The sequence below is a fragment of the Poecilia mexicana genome, unplaced genomic scaffold (genome assembly GCF_051168715.1).
Source record: "Poecilia mexicana isolate PSO_F unplaced genomic scaffold, ASM5116871v1 scaffold_9, whole genome shotgun sequence".
Lineage (NCBI taxonomy): Eukaryota > Metazoa > Chordata > Actinopteri > Cyprinodontiformes > Poeciliidae > Poecilia > Poecilia mexicana.
In genome coordinates, this window is record NW_028263378.1 from 33,125,080 (window position 1) to 33,145,558 (window position 20,479).

Genomic DNA, 20,479 nt, shown 5'->3' on the forward strand with positions numbered 1-20,479 from the left:
AAATGTAGGTATAGATTTCGTGCTATGATCCACAGCAAAGTGATCTGTATTCGCCAAGCTACGCAGACTCGTTGCCATAGCAACTGACAACAATGCCACTTCATGTTTTAGGATTTAACACCAAAAAGATTCAAGAATTTTCCACACAGAACATTCAGTCTGTTGTTGTAGTACGTTTTAGGCTTAATGTTTAATTAATAAATAATTGCTGTGGTAGATTAGCTACCACTTCTACTTTACTGAATTATTTAGACATACAAACTGCCCACAAAACGCACATTTCATAAAAAAAATCTTATTGCTGTCTTACCTTTATGTATCAATGAAATCCATGCACCGCTAATTCTGCACAAAAATATCCGTTCATCCAAAGCCAAGTCTATCTTCGGCATGTCTTATCTACTCCGTTTGAGAATCATCAAACTGTCTCGAAGCAAAACTTTCAGCTCCGGTGTTGGTCTTCCTTTAGTTATTGTCTCCTGCTTCAATTGAAAATCCACTTTAGAAAACTGTTTAAGTGTAGAAATGAAGTCTTTCATGTTGACGTCGGAAGAGAGGAGAAAACAAATATATCGCTGTACTTTACTTATTTACTGTATGGGTAGCTCCATGGCTATCTCATTGTGTCTTACTCTACAGTTGTCCAGTCACAATATCTGGGATCATGAGCTCCCCCTGCCATGAGGCAAGAGAACTGCCTGCCTCACCTCGAGTCTGTTCTCAGCCGTTTCTGATCGCTCTTCCGCACACAAAACACGATACACATACACTTGGTGACAAAAAACACTGTACATTATATATATAAGCGAAATTATGGAAAATCAGTCCATATATTAAATGTTTTTTAGTCATTTTATTGCCGGTGTACAGACAGGAGGAACATGCTCCCATAGAATGGCAGCCAGTGCAGTTTGCGAGAGGTTGATCAATCCCAGGTGAAGCTCAGCTCGCTGCTGCCTCACCGGCTTCGCTTCTGAGCATTTGAATGGGAAAATGCGAAAATCCAGCAATTTTGAAGAAAAAAAAATCACAATTGGTTAAGCTAAGTAAAAAATAGATACTTTATAGTACAAACCACAGGGTGAAAATAGCAATATAAATGGCTTTATTAGTATATATTATTTTTCCATGATGACAGGTGAGGCTCTGCCTCACCTGCCTCCCCTGACCGCACGTCACTGATATATATATATATATATATATATATATATATATATATATATATATATATATATATATAGATATATATATATTCTCATTTTGCCGCCCCACTCGAGATAGCCTTGGCCCCCCCCAACGTTAAAAGTCTAGCTCCGCCACTGGAGAGGAGGTTGATACTAACATTCTCATTTAACTCAGGTGCTGCGTGTCTCACTGCTTCCATACACTTAGGTTCTGAATGGTGTGTGATGTCAGTGGTAAGCTTGTGTCCATTTTCTGTTTGGCCATTTTCCTTTTTGTCATCTCCTGTTGCTGGTACAGATGTCACACTGCTCACAGACATATCTGCTTCTCCGGGCCTATCTGATGTGTTTTTAACAAATCTACACCCATGTGATAGATGCCCACTTTGTCCACATTTGAAGCAATGATCAACAAAACTCTCCTATTATTATCCTGGCAATGTTTACAGCCACGTCTCCGACTTGGTCTTGAGAGGTAAATGAGTCATTAACCAGTCTCCTGATGTCTTGCATCTCACTTTTAAGTTGTCTGATGGTGTCTAAGAGCTCAGTTTCTGTGTGAGAGGCAGATGATTGCACTTTTCCAGTTTTATTCTTTATCCCAGTGGAAGATGGCTGTTCTTGCTCCCAAATTGCTCCAACTGTTGTTTTGGGAGCTGACTGTGCTTCTGCTCTAACCTCCATCACTTTCAGATCTTTATTGTTGCTCCTGAACTTCTGTTGCCTTTCCCATTCAATGCTGGCTGCCTCATTAGTCTTTGCTATCAGTACATCATCTGTAACTGTCAGATCATCCAGGAAGTTCTTGAGCTGGTGTTTAACATTATCATTAATAAGTCCTGTTTCTACTGCTCTCAGAAACTTCTTTTGAATCAGTTCTGGGCCATAATCCCCTTCTGAACCAGGTTCTCTAGATGCAGCGAGCAATCTTTCTTTTAACTATTGATCTAAACAAGAAATTTTGTGGAGACTCATTACTAACCTGTGTAATGTTAATTAGACGATGGTACAAGTCAGTGGAGTTGTCTTCCTTGTACTGTCCCTTCAATATTGTACGCAGCTGTGCAATAGTAAGGTCTGTTTTGATCTCTAGCACAGTGTTTTTCAACCTTTTTTGAGCCAAGGTACATTGTTTTAATTGAAAAAAATCCCGAGGCACACCACCAACCAAAAATCCAAACAAAGATACTCTGTAGCCGCCTATATTACATATATACTAATTCTTATCAAAGTCTCTTGAATAGAAATAAAATAAACACAAAATGTATTTTTATCATATTTTACATTTCTTATTTCAAATTGCACTTAACATGTCCACTTCAAAAATACACCTGAACAGAAACAACACACTCGTGTGTGATGCATGAATGTTAGTACATTCATGCATCACACACTCGTGTGTGATGCATGAATTTTACATTTTACATTTTACATTTTACATTAAAACTAATTCTCGTTTTAATGTAAAATGCTCTGTACCTACTGCCATCTAGTGATAATAAAATTACATGATTACGCCACTAGTCACTACTACAGCAGAGACAGTCAAAGACGCCATTATTTGCAGATATAATTAATTCGTTTTCAAAAAATCTTTTAAGACCAATTACCATAAGCACTTTGAATTGCCTTGTTGCTGAAAATGTGCTATATAAATAAAATTACCTTACCTTACCTTTTCCAGACTATGAGCTCACCATACTATAAACCGTACCTTCAAATTTTTTGAACCCCGCCTCCTCCGGAAACGTACAAATATCAGCCGCACCGGGCTACAGGCCGCTGGCATCTCTGCTGCTCTCGGTTTTCCAAAAGGACCCAGCAGAGGGAGCAGAGGGCTGCGTCCTAATAACTCCTGGATATATTAAGGACGCAGTTCTCCGTCTCCAAATCCGGTTTTGTTCATGCCGAGTTTACGTACAGCGGCTTTATTTCCCTCCTGTACTGCCAGATCGATACTCCTCAACTTAGAAGCTGCATCATATGAGTTTGAAAACATTTCTCCGTCGTGCCTGCTGCTAGCATGTGCTTGTTTATGAATATTAGCGCTTTCTTCTTTGATTTCCAATTTTGACTTCCAATGATTCACTTCCTGCTAAAGAGCCCCCTGGTGGTTGAAGAAAAATCCACAGAAAAGCCGCATGTTCAAAGTGTAGGAAAAAAGTAGCAGTTTATAGTCTGGGATATACGGTAGGTGAAATTGGATAAATTCCACGGCACACCTGACGATCACTCACACAAGTGTGCCGTGGCACAGTGGTTGAAAACCACTGCTCACAGAGGGGTAAACCTGGGCTAATAGCTCTGACCACAGCCTCTATGATCTCCACTTCACTGTGATTTCTTTTTAGGCCCATTTCAGTCTGATGGATCTGGTTTGAATAGGACAGTTTGTCTCTGGACCTCTTTCTCCAATTTGGCCATTAATTTTAAACTCTCTTCTTATTGTAACTTCTGGTGGACGTGCTGCAAAGGGGTTGGCAGGTTGTGTTGGAAGTGGTGATGTTTCCTGTTTTTTCACTTTATTTTCCAATTTTGCCATTTCTCCCTCTAATTTCTTTGTTGCGGCCTGGAAACTTAGCTGTAATGCTGCATATTGTTCTTGCAAACCTGTAAAAGCAGATTCACAGTATCAACCATCTGTGACATCTCATTCGCTCACTTCTTTAGCTTTTGATATTAATCTGCTGAGGAATTCAAGTGCCACATCCTGTTCCTCACTGTATCTACAGCTGCATTTATTAGTCTGATCAGCTTGTGCTTTCTGGTTTGATTTTCTGCTGAGACTTTTCCATATGAACACACCTCTTGTAGCTGGTTCACTTTCAACCGCACCAGGGCGTCACTCAACTGGTCTTGCAGTTGCTCCAACGCCATCGCTGGTGTGCCACAGTCTCTCTATCTTTCCTGAAGCACCGCTGATCCCCGTATGGGCCACCAATTTTTGTTGCACACTTAGTCGGTTTGGTTTTATGCAGGTTATTTTATTGTTGAACACTGTTAAGAAACAAGAGCAATAGTGAGCGCCTCCGCTGACCAGCCGTTACTACACTAAGTTGCCATTGGCTCTCCTCACAAACATATATTTACAATATAAATCAAAGAATTGTTCACTCAAAACTTCCACACAAATATCTCGCCACTCCATCCAGCTCACTTCCCCCATAAGAGACCGTCAACACAAATGGTGCTAATTGATGTTTACCTGTTAAGAAACAAGAGCGACAGTGAGCGCCTCTGCTGACCAGCAGTTACTATGCTAAATTGCCGTTGGCTCGCCAGTCAGGAGCACTAACTGTGCTCTAAGTGCCCACTGGTGGCGATCTGCTGCAACTGCAGTTCAACGCATCTCCCAGCCCGAGTCTGAGGAGAAGTGCAGTCTTTAAACAAAGTAAGAAAAGGGAGGGGGTGCAGTCACCTCTAATGTCCACTCTGTCACACGTAGATTTCACCCAACACATTGCAACACTTTGGAATGACTGTGCGATGCTGTCATTGGTGGAGCCAGCTGCACATTGTCTGGAAAAAACAAAACAAAAAAAAATCATCTCTTACTACTTTGCGACTTTTCGCCATCTTCTTCAATAGTAACATTTGACTGTTGATCACGTAACTTGTGTGAGGTGAAAAAGTGTTTCCATTGCAGTTCTGTAAAATACAACTGTTTCAATATGGCCGGGAAAAAAACACCTTATCCCAGTTCAACAATTTGGTAACACTTTATTTGATGGGTTGTGAATAAGACTGTCATGACACCGTCGTAAACTTGACATAACACCTGTCATGAACATGAGTAAGTCTTCATGAATATTAATGACTGTTGTCAAAGTGTCATTCGGTAAATCATGACACTTAATACAAAGTTGACATTATTCAAAATGTCTTTATGACAACTTGACATTAACCAAAAAAATCATGATCCGACATATATTTGTTATAAAAGTATTACTGATTAAACTTTAGCTTTAACATAAAGCTACATATTTTTTTAAAGTTTAATCAGTAATACTTTTATGACACATTTATGTCAGATCATGATTTCTTGGTTAATGTTAAGTTGTCAATAACTAAAGACATTTTGAATAATGTCAACTTTGTATTAAGTGTCATGATTTACTGATTGACACTTTGACAAGAGTCATAAATATTCATGAAGACTTGCTCATGTTCATGACAGGTGTTACGTCATGTTTATGATGGTGTCATGACGGTCTTATTCACAACCCGTCAAAGTGTTGCCAACAATTTTTTAAAATAAAAAAAACTTCTTTTTTTTTTCCAAAATTGGCATGTATTCATTAGCTATTTCAAAATGTCAATTTGCACAATTTTATGATTAATGGAAACGCAGCTACTGACTTATTTGCTGCATCGCTACTCTGAACTAGACTGTGCATTCTACTGTCTGCTTTTTTGTACACAAATAGTAGCTGAGCCCATTAAATCTGATATGATAATCTTGACTTAAGGTATACATTAAACTTATATAACTTTTTTTTGTGTAGCTCCCAAAGCTGTATATAGTCAAGGTGTAACATCCTACACCCAGAGCCAACAGAATCGCCAGGTTACTGTCATCAAGCCAGCTGCTGCCAGTCCAGCTTCATCCACCTTCTCCATCTTCCCGGTGACTTCCAGTGTTCAGCCAGTGGCAGCTGCAGCGGCTGCAGCCTCAGTTGTTCCCTCTTACTCCCAAAGCCCAACATACAGCACCAATGCTGTCACCTACTCTGGTAAATGATTGTCAGTTTGGATTTTATGCAATTTGTCTGGGTAAAGATGATTCTCTGACCTGGTTTTCCACAGCCATAAGACCCTAAGAAAGAGACGGTCAGGGACTGTATCATGGCTACACCTCATCAGGAAAACCTGCAAGTGGGATATTTAAAGAGTGTTGCACCGATGATACTGATTCTGATTAACTTGCCTTTTCTTGTCTTATGTTTTCTTTATTTTCTATCAACACAGTTTGATTGTTGCTCTCACTGAGGTCATCAACTCAATCACTAAAGTGGACATCGAATCTGGGTATCAAACTCAGCGAAAACTGATTAAAGAGGCCAAATCTAAAATTGTTGGCATGACAGGATGTTAAGGTGTTAAAACATAATATGCAATGGGTGTTTTTTATATTTTTGGACAATTGGAATATTTTACATACTTATTATTTGGATGACTGTGATTTGATATATTCTATGACTCTACATTCAGCTCAAGGGAAATGTGTATTATTTAAATTGACAAAGCTTTGTCGAGTGCAGTAGTTTTTGACTTTAATACAGTGTATCACAAAAGTGAGTACACCCCTCATATTTCTGCAGATATTGATGAATATATTTTCATGGGACAATAATGACACTTGCGAGACTTTGTTGCTGTTGGTTTAGACATTAACAGCTGTATATAGAGTTATTTCGAGGGAATAAATTTATACTGTTATATAAACTGCACACAGACTACTTTTCATTGTGTCAAAGTGTCATTTTGTCAGTGTTGTCCTATGACAAAATTTAGTTAAATATCTGCAGAAATGTTAGGGGTTTGGCAGGGCTCCGGTGTTGGTCTTCCTTTAGTTATTATCTCCTGCTTCAATTGAAAATCCACTTTAGAAAACCGTTTAAGTGTAGAAATGAAGTCTTTCATGTTTACGTCGGAAGAGAGGAGAAAACAAATATATCGCTGTTCTGTATATTCAGGGCATTGGAACCTGTTAATATTAAAAAATGCTAATGTATTGGCAACGGTACTGTTTTCCAGTTTTCTGTCAGTAGCTCAAATTTCAGTATACTCAAAAAATGTAAATTCTTCTAGATTCTAATTTAAATCAAAATCAATGGAAGCTGAGGTCTTCATCTCTCCCTACTTTAGCGCATAACTTTATGCAGCATCCCCTTGACTGAGCAACCAAACGGTGAAGTGCAGCTGGAAGTTTAAAAATGGCAAAGATTCTTGTGAACGGTCTAACAATAAAATCTGAAGCATGGTACTAACTGCTTTAGAGTTTGAGTAACATTACAACTGTGGCAAAGCATCTTAAGGCCAAAAACTCAAAACTATGAGTAAAGCTGCTGTATCAGCAGTGATGAGGTAGAAAACATGCTAGATTACATATTTTTCCTGATATCATGCAGGCTTAGATGAGTCTAAGTAGTTTTTGAAATTAAAACAACTGAATCTGTTATACACTTCAAACTATGAAATCAATACAACCAACTCTTCCTGTCATCTATTTCTGTTTCTGAATAGGTGCTGAGATAGCTAATTGGTTCTACCTCTAATTTTAGTAATTATTAATTATCACACTGTTTGTTTTTTTTTTTTTGTTTTTTTAATCTTTGTGAAAAAGAACATTATATCTCCAAATTTACCTTCAACATTTTTCTTACTACTGCTATTGGTTCTGAAATTTTACCATCATGGCAATGTTAAGAGGTAGTTTTGCTATTATAAAATTATTTGACTTCATTGTATCAAAATAGGAACAAATTGGAATGAATGTAATTGAATTGGAGTCTGTATTCTAGAATCTGAATTGATTTTATATTTTTCTGTAAATGACTGGTGAAATGCTTAGATGTGACATTTGGAATGAATTTGTGTATTAAAAAGAAAAAAGCATTGAATCCTACAGCAAATAAAAAGACTACAAGATTTTTTATTTATTTATTTTTGACTAGGAACGTCGTACTCGGGCTATGAAGCAGCTGTGTACTCAGCAGCCTCCAGCTACTACCAACAGCAGCAGCAGCAGAAGCAGGCAGTTGCAGCAGTGGCAGCAACAGCTGCCTGGTCAGGAAACACTTTCCCTAAGAAACCCACATTCCAGAGTAAGCAGCTTCGACCCAAGCAGCCACCCAAACCCACTCAGATACACTACTGTGATGTCTGCAAGATCAGCTGTGCTGGCCCACAGGTAAGCTCACTGAAAGCAGACTGTATGGTCACCATAACATAGAACATGGATAAGAAACTCTCAACTTTGCGGCACAGATTTCTTTTTCTCTTGCAAGCCTCCTTATATTCCCTTTTTGCGCTGCTAACAATAATTGTCAAACTAGACTAGTTAGAGGAGTGGGCTTGTGTAGCTTACACAGATTTCTTAATCAATTTTTTTTATTTGTTGCAGTGTTAGTTCACTCGGGGTTCCTAAGTGCCCAAGTAGAAGGCAGTTGAACTTTTTAAATTGTTTTTTGAATGTTTCACCTCTGATCCAAAAGGCTTTTTCAGTTCTGAATATGATTGGAAGTGACGGGGGTAAAACTTGAATAATCACACAACAATGACAATGTGACAATAGTGACTTTGATAGTCAATAATGGAGCAATTGGAAAATGGGAGTGGATATTAGAAAATTAAATCTCATCCTCAGACAACATCCTCCGTTTAATGTCTGAAGCACTTCAGTGACTGAGAAGCTACTCCAGCATTCCACGTGGTGTTATCTGTCAAAAAGACCAGAGTTGATGAAATACAGAAGGTCAATTGGTTGAGTTGATTGAGTTTAGAAGGTTTATTTTATTTACAACAAAATACAATTTTTCTTTTCATATAGAGGTACTTATTCAGACTTATTCATACACCTTGAAAGTTTTTGTATTTGAGGCCGATTTCATGAGTTTATTTTTTAAGATAATTCTGTTGAAGCATGTTTGAATGTCTGACTTTTATTTATTTATTTTCATAGAAGTTTTATTTATTATTACTAGGCCTGTCGCGATAAACGACAAATCAATTAATCGCACGATAAATTAAACCCATCTACCTCATTTTAATTATTGGCTTTATCGTCTCTTCCTGCCTATTTTTCTTTCTGTTGATGACACTGAATGAAAAAAGTCTCGCCTCCGGTGCTCTCCACTGACCTTCCCTTCCTCATTTCCTTAGTGTAATGTCCAGCGCACACTACACAAGTTGTCGGCCGATTGTCGGCCCATTTTCAAAACCTGAGACCACACATTAGCCGACAGAAACTCTAGGTATAATGGTTCGATCAGGTTCTCGTGCCGTGTGGTGTCCAGCCACATGGGCACAAAATAAGATAAGATGAGATAAGATATTCCTTTATTAATCCCGCAGTGGGGAAATTTACATTGTTACAGCAGTATAAAAAGCAAAACCAATATGAAAAACTATATATACACAGTAAAATCAAGTGAATATAGAAATACCAAAAAACAGTATTATTCGAAATATAAATAAACAATTTCCAGTATAAATAATGGCTACAAGTCCAGTTAATTTATTTTAAAACCAGGCATTAATCAATGCTTTACTAGAATATACCTGTGACCCATGTGGCTAGAGTCAACGTAAAGTCCTGACTGAATGAAAATCATTATAACCTATTTTTGTCACGTTAACGAAGAAAAGCTGAAAAGTTACCGGGTTTATCAACTGCGGTAGCAATTTGGCTCCAGCTCCTCCCCTTGTCATTTCTATCTTCTTTGTACGAAATGTTGAATAAATAATATTGTTGTTTCCACATATTATCTCCAATGTCCACTGGACTTCGGGTCAGCTGTTTGGGATTCCCCTCCGTAATTTCCCCTCAGAAAGCACAAGGAGAATCTGCACGTTCTGATTGGCTACCTGTCACATTCAACAGGCTGCATTAAGCTCCCAGTCAGGGAAAACCCCTGATTTAGATCAGGAGGATCTAAATCACACTACATGATGATCGGTTACGAAATCACCAGCGACAATCTTAGAACAGCCAACATTCTAAGATTGTCGTAAGGGGAAAATAGGGGCAAAAAAACCCATGTAGTATGAACTATTGCGTCAGGTAGTCGGATGTGCTCATTTTCTCTATTTAAATCTAGTGATTACTGAAGGGCAATATAGTATACAAACTTCATAATCTGCACTCTTTTGGTTGAATGCAGTATTTATTTCCACTTTGGCTTCAGTTTTTATTCAAGTACGTTTTTTGTTAATGGAGACAGAATCCATTTTATTTTTGTTTTTGGTTGTTTAGTTTATCAGTTCCAGTGTTATGTGTTCTTTTTAAAATAAAGTGTATCTATCTATGGCAGGAAATTATTAAATGACATTATTACGTCATTTCCATTAAATCAGTGTCAAAAGGTCTTGAAACAATATCATTTATCGCAGCAATAATTTTTTAGACAATCGCTCAGCAAAATTTATCGTGACTGGCCTAATTATTACCTTTGTCAGATTCAAGTTATTTGTGTGACCACTATAGGTTTTTCTTTCATTAACCGAGGGGTACCGATAATTTTGTCCACGTGTATATCCCTTGTGGGATTTACACGTGGATGCTCCGAAGGAATAAACTGTGGAGAAAGTAGTAAAAATAAAATTTTTGATGATGCTGTGAGTTTTGTTATTAACATTAATTGAAATTTATTGATACATTGATAGATCAAATCTCTGGTCACACTAAAAACTTTTAACAATAAGTGCACACACGTAGTTAACAGTGTTGTCAATATGCAGATACAAAAAAAAAATAAATTCCCCGTCATTTTCTCCGTCTTACCATTAGACTTATAAAGAGCATTTGGAAGGCCAGAAGCATAAGAAGAAGGAAGCAGCACTGAAAGTGTCGCAGGGCAGCAGCAGCAGCAGCGCTGCAGGAGGGGTGCTGTCCCGGAACGCTCAGAACCAACTTCGCTGTGAACTTTGTGATGTTTCGTGTACCGGAGCTGACGCTTATGCCGCCCATATTCGAGGAGCCAAGCACCAGAAGGTTTGGATGTCAGGACATAAACCAACACTCTGTCTACTTGGAACTTGGAGAAGGTTTCACACAGACTTTCATTTCTCATTTCAAATGCTGAATTCTTCTTGCAGGTTGTGAAACTTCATACCAAACTTGGAAAGCCCATTCCTTCCACAGAGCCCAGTATGATCGCTCAGACATCAGCCTCTAGTGCTTCTGCTACTGGCAAGACCTCCCTTAGCAGTTCCAGCACTTCCAGCTCTTTGTGTCTGTCTTCCAACTCTTCCTCCAGCACTAGCGCCCCCTATCTGAAAGCTGTCAACATAACCAGCAGCACTGTGGTTACCAAGAATCCACTGGCCAGCAGTCTCTCTGTTGCCTGTTCTGCGGCACCTGGCAAGAAAGTCAACAACCCGAAGATTAATTTTGTTGGTTAGTAAACTTTCTTCATTTTGCCTTTAATTATAAAATATTTACACTACAGGAGAATCAATGAATATAGATTCCATTTCCTTTAAAACAATGTTTGTGTAGAAAAGTTAGACGTAAAACAATATAAAACTAGAAAAATTGCTGTACCTTGCAAAAAAAGCTGTGTGAATTTGAATCCGTTGTATGAACACACTAGAAGATGAGGAGAGAGACAAAGCTGAAAATATTCTATATGGAGCCCAATGAAGTGGTGACATGCCTGTGGTCAGGGTGTAAAAAAAAACCTGTAAAACAATAACTAATATTTCTTCGAAGCAGACATCCGTGGCTATGTTTTGATGCAGAAATAATTTTTGTACATTGTGATATGTACGAATGTACGAAAACCGAAAAGGTCTGACTGAGCTGGTTCAAAATGTCCTGCTTCCCAATATGTGTACCATTTCAGTAAATTCATAATAATTTATGGAGATTCCATTTCCAACAAAAACTCGATATAAACACAACTAATATAAAGAAGTGTAATTAAATACATTTTGAAAATATTTCTTATGATTTTGCATTGGATTCAGGTTTGGATGTTCAGTTTCATATTTGATGTTTTGTCAATTTCAGCTGGAAGTAAATTACAGACGACAGGAAAGATAGAGGAGATAAGAGAAGAAGTCAAAGGCGATACTTGTAAGCCGGCCGCGCCCTCTCCTGCTTCCCCAGATGCTAAGGCTGATCTCTGTGATTCTCTGTCCACATCGGCACTTATTGCTTTGCAGAGTGACGTCCAGCCTGTTGGTCATGACTATGTGGAAGAAGTAGGTGTTTATAAACAAATGCTTATGCATAATCAACCTATGCTTGTGGTTTATATCTACGTTGGCTCAGAGTGGATTTTGTGAACGTTTTCTTGCAGGTCAGAAATGATGAAGGAAAAGTCATTCGCTTTCACTGCAAGCTGTGTGAATGTAGCTTCAACGATCCCAACGCAAAAGAAATGCACCTGAAGGGTCGGAGGCATCGCCTCCAGTATAAGGTTGGTGGCTGGTTAACTTTGCTGCAGTGAATTTTCCTTCAATCTCTGCAAAATCTTGGAGAATTTAAATTGAACTCAATGTATGAAGATGATTAAGGACTACATAAGCAATGCATACTGACAGATTAAAACTAGTTTGTTCACATCAAACAAATTAAAAGAACAGTAACTTAAGTTATTGGAACAGCTGAGCCATACCTCCCAAAGCGTTGAGTGACATGCCTGCCTCAAAGTATCGTCATATCACAGCAGGGTTTCCACCAGAAAACTTAAGGCCGGTGGACGTGATCCATCGTGTTTTCATATTAAAAGATGTTAAGTAGACAGGAAAAGTAAAAACATTATGGGGTACTTGTATGTTACTGGAAAACATCACAAGTGAAATGCTATCTAAACCCACAACTTGTCTTAAAAACATCAAATCAAAAAATACAATTAAAATGAATATGAATTATTTGCACTTCTGTTTAATCCAAATTAAGTCAGCGGCTCCATCAGGGCTTAGCCCAGGGTTTCAGGGCCCCAGGGCTAATATTTTAACACAGACCACAGGTACAAATTAAAAATGTGTTTATTGAGATTATCAATGCTGCTAAATTTGATATAATGGTTTCAGCATACATAAATTAAAATATTTTAAATTAACATTTAAATGCAAGATTTTAAGGAGCAGTCATGTTTACTTTATATAAGTTCAAAGAACAATATTCATAGTTAGATTGTTTTAACATAGCTATACTCTGATGCTGTGAGTTTAATCTTTTAGTTTGAGCTGTGTTCACAAATACAAATACAAATTAGTAAACTGCAATTATAACTGGTTGTTTTTTAGGTTGGCCAATTAAACTACTCTTCCAGATTTCACTAAATCTAACACAGAAACTTAGAGGTGCTGATGTTTTTAGCAGCAAGAGGGGCCCCAAAATCAAATTCTGCTAAAGGCCTCATAAAGCCTTGGACTGGCCCTGTATGATGAGTTAAAGCCACTGCACTGCAAACAGGGGATTTAATTGAATGCTGCTAATGTGGCTTTAGTAGCTCTTCCATTTCGTTTCTGTTGAGTTTTGAATAAACTACCCTGAGCAACTTAATTATTAGTTGCTCAAGGTTATGGGACGAGTTTTTCTGATCTCCGCAAAGCCGCGCGCATGAACTCTGGCTGATTAAGTGGACAAATCATTTGATACAGTTTGATGCATCATGTAACCGGAAAAAATAATACAGGGAAAAAAAAGTGTGTGTGTGTGTGTGTGTGTGTGTGTATATATATATATATATATATATATCAGTGAAATCCGCAAAGTAGAGTTACCTTTAGTTTTTACAATTATTATACAGCATAATAAAATACTCTACATTGAAACCAAAGAACAAAACCTGTTTTCAGATCAGCGGATGTGCGTGTGCATCAATCGGGCCTTAATGTGATCCGGAGTCGTGTCATTAAAGCGTCTCCTCCAACCTGCCCCTAGATTCACAACTGTATCTACGGCAGAGCGATGGATCTCATCAAGCGAGCCTCTGGTCGGGTTTTGCGCTGCTTCTGGCCAGTTTTTTTCAGCAGGCATTCAAAGTTTCAGTTTTCGTCTCCTGAATGACCAATGTGTATTACTTATATTTAAATACCGTAACATTACTGGCACATAGGTAGAGAAGAACCACAGAGACTGTTTAGCCAATCAGGACACAGAACACAATGCACTGTAAAGAAAATTCTGTGAACCGCGTTATAGCGAGGGTTCACTGTGTATATGTCTGTCTGTCTGTCTGTCTGTCCTCACTCACTCACTCACTCACTCACTGGGCAGAACCTGCGTGATGAGCGGTTAGCACTGGTTCGTTAACAACTAACGCACCGGCCAAACAGGAAGACATGCATAAACTTTACAGGGAAGACAGCGCTGGGCAGCGTTTTAAGATGTAAACGCCCCACATAAATCTTTGTTCACAAAGATAAATCATTCTACCACTCCCTCATCACATGCCTCTGAAAGCGCGACTACAAGTTATTCCTGCAGTTCATGTTGAGCTAAGCAACCAGAGCTAACATGGTGGGTTTTGGACTCTTACCTTGATTTCTTCAAAGAAACATAATTCCACACAGGGGGTTGACGTTGTTGTTGCACAACACCTCCCCCCCCCCTTCTCTCTCTCTACTTCCTCTTCTGAGAGGAGGGAGATGTTGCTCCCAGCTCTCCGTCTAACGGGTGAATTGAGTTTCCTAAATCTGCCGAGATTTACCCTACCCAGAACTGAAGTAAACTCTGTTTAAGCTGGGTGCGAGAAAGACTAGCCTGGTTTCTGACGACCTTCATCCAGATGTCCCACCCTTTTTCACCCTGTGAACTAGCCAGATAGAGTAGCCCGGAATCAGCTAGTTTCACAGAGCACACCTGTTAACGGTCGCTCTTTCTCTTATTACAACTTGCACTTGTTATTGAACCAGGTTGGTTTTAGTGACTCGGGCGAGTCCCAAGGGTGTTGTTTTAGTTTTGGCTAAAAGCAACCTATAAAACATTTTCCACTTTCTCCTCCCAGAATCAAACTTCATAGCTATTTTACAACCATCAAAGAACTTTAAGGTGACTCATTAACTGAATGTCCACAACATCTTTTAGATTTTCTTGATGCTAATTATTTTATTAGTAAGGCAATTTTGCAAGGGTCAGTACAGCTTAAATCAGTAGCAGAAATAATCAAATAAGTAAAATCAATAATCTAGCCTATCTTTCCCTAATGCTGACACTGTGAACTAAACAAGGAAACTTTGAGAGAGACGGACGGTGTTTGGCATTTTGAACCCCAGAACTGGCCTGATGATGAAAAAGGCGTTGCAGCATCAGGAGGCTCCCAGTACAGGAAGAGTACTGAGTCAGAGCGGCAGATCTCGGGCCTCAGGGTGACTTCCTCATGCTCATAGTGGTCCTCAGCTTCTTGTCTTGCAGCTCTGTAGCTCCTTTCTCTTCGTCTCACGATCTTTCTGGTCCATGGAGATGTAGATGAGCTGGTCTCATGGAAGGAACACACCAGTTCTTCCTCTTTGCCTTTGTTCTTTATCTTTGTCTTTATCTTCATCTTTGCCTTGGTCTTTGTCTTTGGCTTTGTCTTTGGGGTCTCGAACCCAGCTGAGAAAAGTGCAATTTGAAGCCACATGTTGCGGGGCTAACGGGTTGGTCCCCATGTGCAGAACAGTCTTCGGTTCTGTGGCCCCGGCTCTTCTTCAGCTGCAGAGATCTTTGTCCATCTCGATCTTGGCTCGAAGCTGCCTGAAGGATCCAACCAAAGACTCCTCTTTGCACTCACCTTATATAGGATATACCCACCCTTTTGGTGCATTTGCATTGGCTAGCTTTGTTGCTGTGCCTGTTTCATTGGCTGACTGCTTGGACCGATAATCTCATATCCATCACCATCTTTGGACATGACCTGATGTCTGTACCAGTGTCCCAGGTTGCTCAACAGCCCTCTTGTGTCTAACCTTCTCTTAGGTAAGTTGAAGTTTAGCAATAAGGCGTTGGACACCTCCGCTCTCCCATCAGTTCCTCTTTCTCCCTGACCTTTCACCTACCATCTACCTCCAACACAACATCAGTGACCTTTAGTTACAGTTACACATTTCACCACATTTCAAGTTCAATGTCAAAATCACATTTATAACCTTTTAGTTTATCTGGTTTAGCATTCATTTATAATATTATAATAATCATTACTTATTAGTTACTCTTATAATCATAATGTGTTATTACAGACATTTCTGAAAAGAAACCAAGAATAATTCATTATTCTAATCATTTGACACCATGTTACAGTTACTTCTTTCTCCTTTAAGTACTTCCATAAGTGTAAGAGTAAGTGTAAATATTCTTATAATCAAACCAACATCAACCACCGGTTAAACCAATATTAATTATCGGCTTGATCATAAGTTATCATTATTAATTTAAGTATTTTACTCTGGGTTTTATCCAATTACTCAAAATGTCTAGTTTTTATTCCTTAAACCTTTAGTGCTCAAAATGAGCAGTCTGAACTATTTTTAATAACTGCATGCTGGAAACTTCCTCTTTTTCCAGGAAACCTGCTCTTCCTGTTGCATAACTCTCTTTCTGCCTGACTATGATTTTTTTATGATTATATAGAAAAAAGTAGAATTAAAGCAGGACACAATAACAACACACACAACCAGATTAATTTTATTACCGTCTGACTCTACTGTTGGGTCTTGATATCACCTGTGTAATCAGTTTTAAAGATAACTTTATTTATTGTTATTATTAAACTAAAATCTCCAGCATGGGGAAGTGGGCTGAGCTCGACTTTTCTCGACAACGTAAATATCCATACAGGTCAGCCTGTGTCTAGTTTACTCAAAGGAGGCGCACACGCAGTCTGGACTGAGGTAAATTTTAAAGATCAAGCAGCGACAGCACGCAGAGGCACCAACTGTGAAATTGACCTGCTCTCCGGCTTTAAAAGCATAAATTATAAACTTATACATAAACTATCTTTTAGGAATAACTTTGCTCCACCAGTGAAACGCTCTGAGCAACAGAGACGTTTTCAATCCGGGTTTAATTTGAAGAAGAAAAAAAATATATATATTTTTTATTATTATTATTCATTTTTCTAAAAACAAAAACGAGCAACGCTTGGCCTGGTGGGGACCTAGTAAAGCATAGTGGGCCACCAGGCTTAACACTGCACAGCATTAACTTTTTTTTTTTGTTTGTTTTCTTTTGTAGAAGAAGGTAAATCCTGATCTGCAGGTAGAGGTCAAGCCCAGCATCCGAGCCCGAAAGATTCAGGAAGAAAAGATGAGAAAACAGATGCAGAAAGAAGAGTACTGGAGAAGAAGAGAAGAGGAGGAGCGCTGGAGGATGGAAATGAGGTACGGATTTGCTCTGCATTGGCTGTGAAACTTACTACATGCACATCATTGCACTTCACTTAGGTCTGAGCAATATAACCTAAAGTCAATGTCATGACATCTTTAGCAGTTCACCTCAGTGATGATAAATGGATGATAACGGAAACCTTGAATTGACGGTAACAAAATTATGACAGCCCCACGACAGCTGATCCATATCAGCTGTCGTGATATGGGTCGTTTACCGTATACATCGGTAAACTGTGAAAGCTGTAAATTCCACCTCTCACTGGTTTGGGCAGCACCATGAGACGAGTGCTATGACACGAGAGTCTCCAGGCTGTTGCTATACCATAGTGCTGGTGCCAAATATACTGCAATGTGATCCGATAAGTCCATATCTCCTATTGCTGGGTTGCAGATGACATAGTGCTGACGTCACGCAATGCAGATGGGGGGTCAGAAAGTAAATGCAGCCTTTTTACTTCTGGTGCTCAAGCTTCAAAATGCCTAAAGTCTGTGCCATGTGCAGATATTCCAACTGTTCTAATAGAAAAATAAACGTTATTTTCGTGTTCTGAAGGTAGTTGGTCACAAGGGAGCCGATTTTAAAGAAAAAACTTACCAAAAAAAGACGAGAAGAGTTTGCAGTGACCACTTTCTAACAGGTTAGGTTCATACCGTTTAAATTGTATTTTCAGATATTTTATTGGACAGTTAGACAAGCACTCGTATTTAAGGTAAGACATATAATTTTTATGCCCTAGCTTGGTCCAACCATGTTTTTAATGGGGTTTCTGCACCAGTGCACAAAGCAGTGTGCGCCAATTACACCTTGTGATTGGTGCACACTGTTGGCCACCTCACACACTGTAGCGGTTTGATCTCTGGAGTTTACAACGGCGCAGATCGCACGCCTCACTTTTTACTAAAACAATGGACACAGGCTGACCTGTATGGACATTTATATCAACCCCCTGTGAGGAATTATGTTTGGAGAATTCTTCATTAAGGTATAAGTCAGGTTCAAAAGCCACAGCGTTGCTCTGGTTAGCTCAGTGTGAAGCACATTTATAACCCGTAGTTGTGCTTTTAGAGGTGTGCTTTGAGCATACAGTGAGAATGATTTATCTCTGTGAACAAAGAACGATGTGAGGCGTGTGCATGTACATCTCGCACACCCTCCCTGAGGAGAACCATCAGAACAACAACTGGATCTCCTTCAGGAGGAAGCAGCTACCAGCAGAGATGGCAGAGCTCCATGGAGAGTTGAGGCAAACAGAAGAAAAATAAATAAACAAAGTCTCTATTTTAATATTGTAGTTCAGTGTTTTTCAACCACTGTTCTCCAGCACACTAGTGATATGCCATGGAAAGTATCCAATTTCACTTAATTGGTCTAAAAAGATTTTTTGAAAACGAATTAATTATCTGCAAATAATATGCCATTTTCGAGTGTCTGTGCCGTACTAGTATCTAGCGGCATAATCATGTAATTTCGTTATCACTAGATGGCAGTACGGAACATAGCTTTGTACATTAAAACAAGAGAATTAGTGATGCATGAATGTGACATGTAGCGGTGCGAGCATTGCATCTAGGTAGCAAGAATGTGACAGTGATGGAAAAGTTTTTGAAAAGAAAAAATACTAACTCCGATCTGGTCCCTGGACAAAATTCGGACCCAGATGAAGGCCCTAGTATAAGTGGATATCAAAAGAAGGCAGATACCATGAGCTCAAGACAGTACAGTGAGTTACATTTCATTTGGATTTACTTTTACCGGGGACGCAACGACACAGACTGGATTGTGCTTGGTATGTGGTGAAAAGCTATCCAACAGTTCTATGGTACCAAGCAAGCTTAAACACCATCTCCAAACAAAACACCCTTCGCTTCAAAACAAGAAAGGTGACTATTTTGTTCTCCTGCGTAAACACATGGAGAAACAGGCCACTTTTATGAGAAAAACCACAAAGGTAAATGAGAAAGCTCTTAAAACTAGCTACTACGTAGCTGAACTTGTAGCTAAATCTAAAAGGTCCCACACTGTGGCAGAGACATTAATATTATCCACCTGTAAAGCTTTAGTCTCAGATCAACTCGGCCCTCCAGGACTGTCAGCAGAAGAAACAGAAACATTAAACCTGTTTGGGGGGGGAATACTCTACATTTGCTTTGCATTGTCCACATATGATGGCAATGATATAGTTGGATCCAATGTGCCCTTTTTTTTAACTTTGATTTAGGGGCCCCTTTTGTTGCTATAAACATCAGCACCTCTAACAGATGTTTGATTTAATCTGAGAGAGGGGGAGTAGTTTAATCAACCTAAAAAGCAATCGGTTATAATTGCAGTTTACTAAATAGTATTTGTGAACAAACAGAGCTCAAACTTAGACTCAGCTTAAGCTTAAACTCACAGCATCAGATTGTAGCTAGGGTAACAAAACAATCTAACATTAGTGCATGTATATTAGGCACTATTACAAGTTTTATAGTAGCTTAATACAAAAATCGTTAGCTCACCTGCACAGTCTGAGCCACAGCTTTCCTAAGGTGGAAAGGACAGCAGAGATCAGCTATCCTCCTGGCCACATCGCAGCATTCCTCCTACCGCGCATTTTCTTGAAGTCTCAGAAAAATCATGATCAGGCTAAATAGCTCAGCTCTCTCTTCTTCTTTTGTATCAGAAAAACTACTTGCGTTAGGTTGCATAGTAACAAAGCACAGCACATGGCGCCTGGAGGTGGGGCTCTGTACTCCCCCACCGCCAGGACACGGCACCCTGCTACAGAGCCGAGTTGGGCCGGTGGAAAAGCGGTCACTCCGAAATAGAGCCAAGCCGAGAAGCTGAAGTAGAGCCGGTGGAAAAGGGGCATATGTAGGGCGTTTCTCAACAGCCTGCCCAGCCTGGCTCTGTTTTCCCTGTAAAGTTTATGCGGTCGTGGTTGGCCAATGCGTTAGTGGTTAATGAACTAGCACTAATCACTCATCATGCAGGTTCAGCCCGGTGAGGAGCTTTTACGCTCGCCTCGTAGTCAAGTATCACGCTCGTTTGATATTATTTTATTTAATTTTTTAGTTATTTTTCCAGTTACATGATGCACCAAACCAGAAGAACAGAACAGACTCTAGGATGTCTGACTAGGATGGAACCCTCCTCATATAAGGAGCAAACTATTCCAAAACAAACTGATATAACATTGACTGGAGACAGAGCGACTGGTTCTCTTCCTCCCCCCAACCCCCTCCCTTCTCTGCTCGTCCGCTCATTCACA

At 39.3% G+C, this 20,479-nt stretch overlaps 1 protein-coding gene across 3 annotated transcripts in view; it reads left to right on the plus strand.

The window, feature by feature from the left end:
- The window catches only part of zfr (zinc finger RNA binding protein), a 67,971-nt gene that overhangs the window by 11,900 nt on the left and 35,592 nt on the right, over positions 1–20,479 (plus strand). For all 3 annotated transcript variants that reach the window (XR_015764332.1, XM_088009166.1, XM_088009167.1), the window contains exons 5-11: positions 5,690–5,917; positions 7,862–8,097; positions 10,696–10,899; positions 11,004–11,304; positions 11,920–12,113; positions 12,212–12,331; positions 17,074–17,219. Coding sequence is in view for 2 of the 3 variants with exons in the window: in XM_088009166.1 (XP_087865292.1) it covers positions 5,690–5,917; positions 7,862–8,097; positions 10,696–10,899; positions 11,004–11,304; positions 11,920–12,113; positions 12,212–12,331; positions 17,074–17,219 (1,429 nt within the window). In the remaining variant the exon portion in view is untranslated. The remainder of the gene's footprint in view (positions 1–5,689; positions 5,918–7,861; positions 8,098–10,695; positions 10,900–11,003; positions 11,305–11,919; positions 12,114–12,211; positions 12,332–17,073; positions 17,220–20,479) is intronic.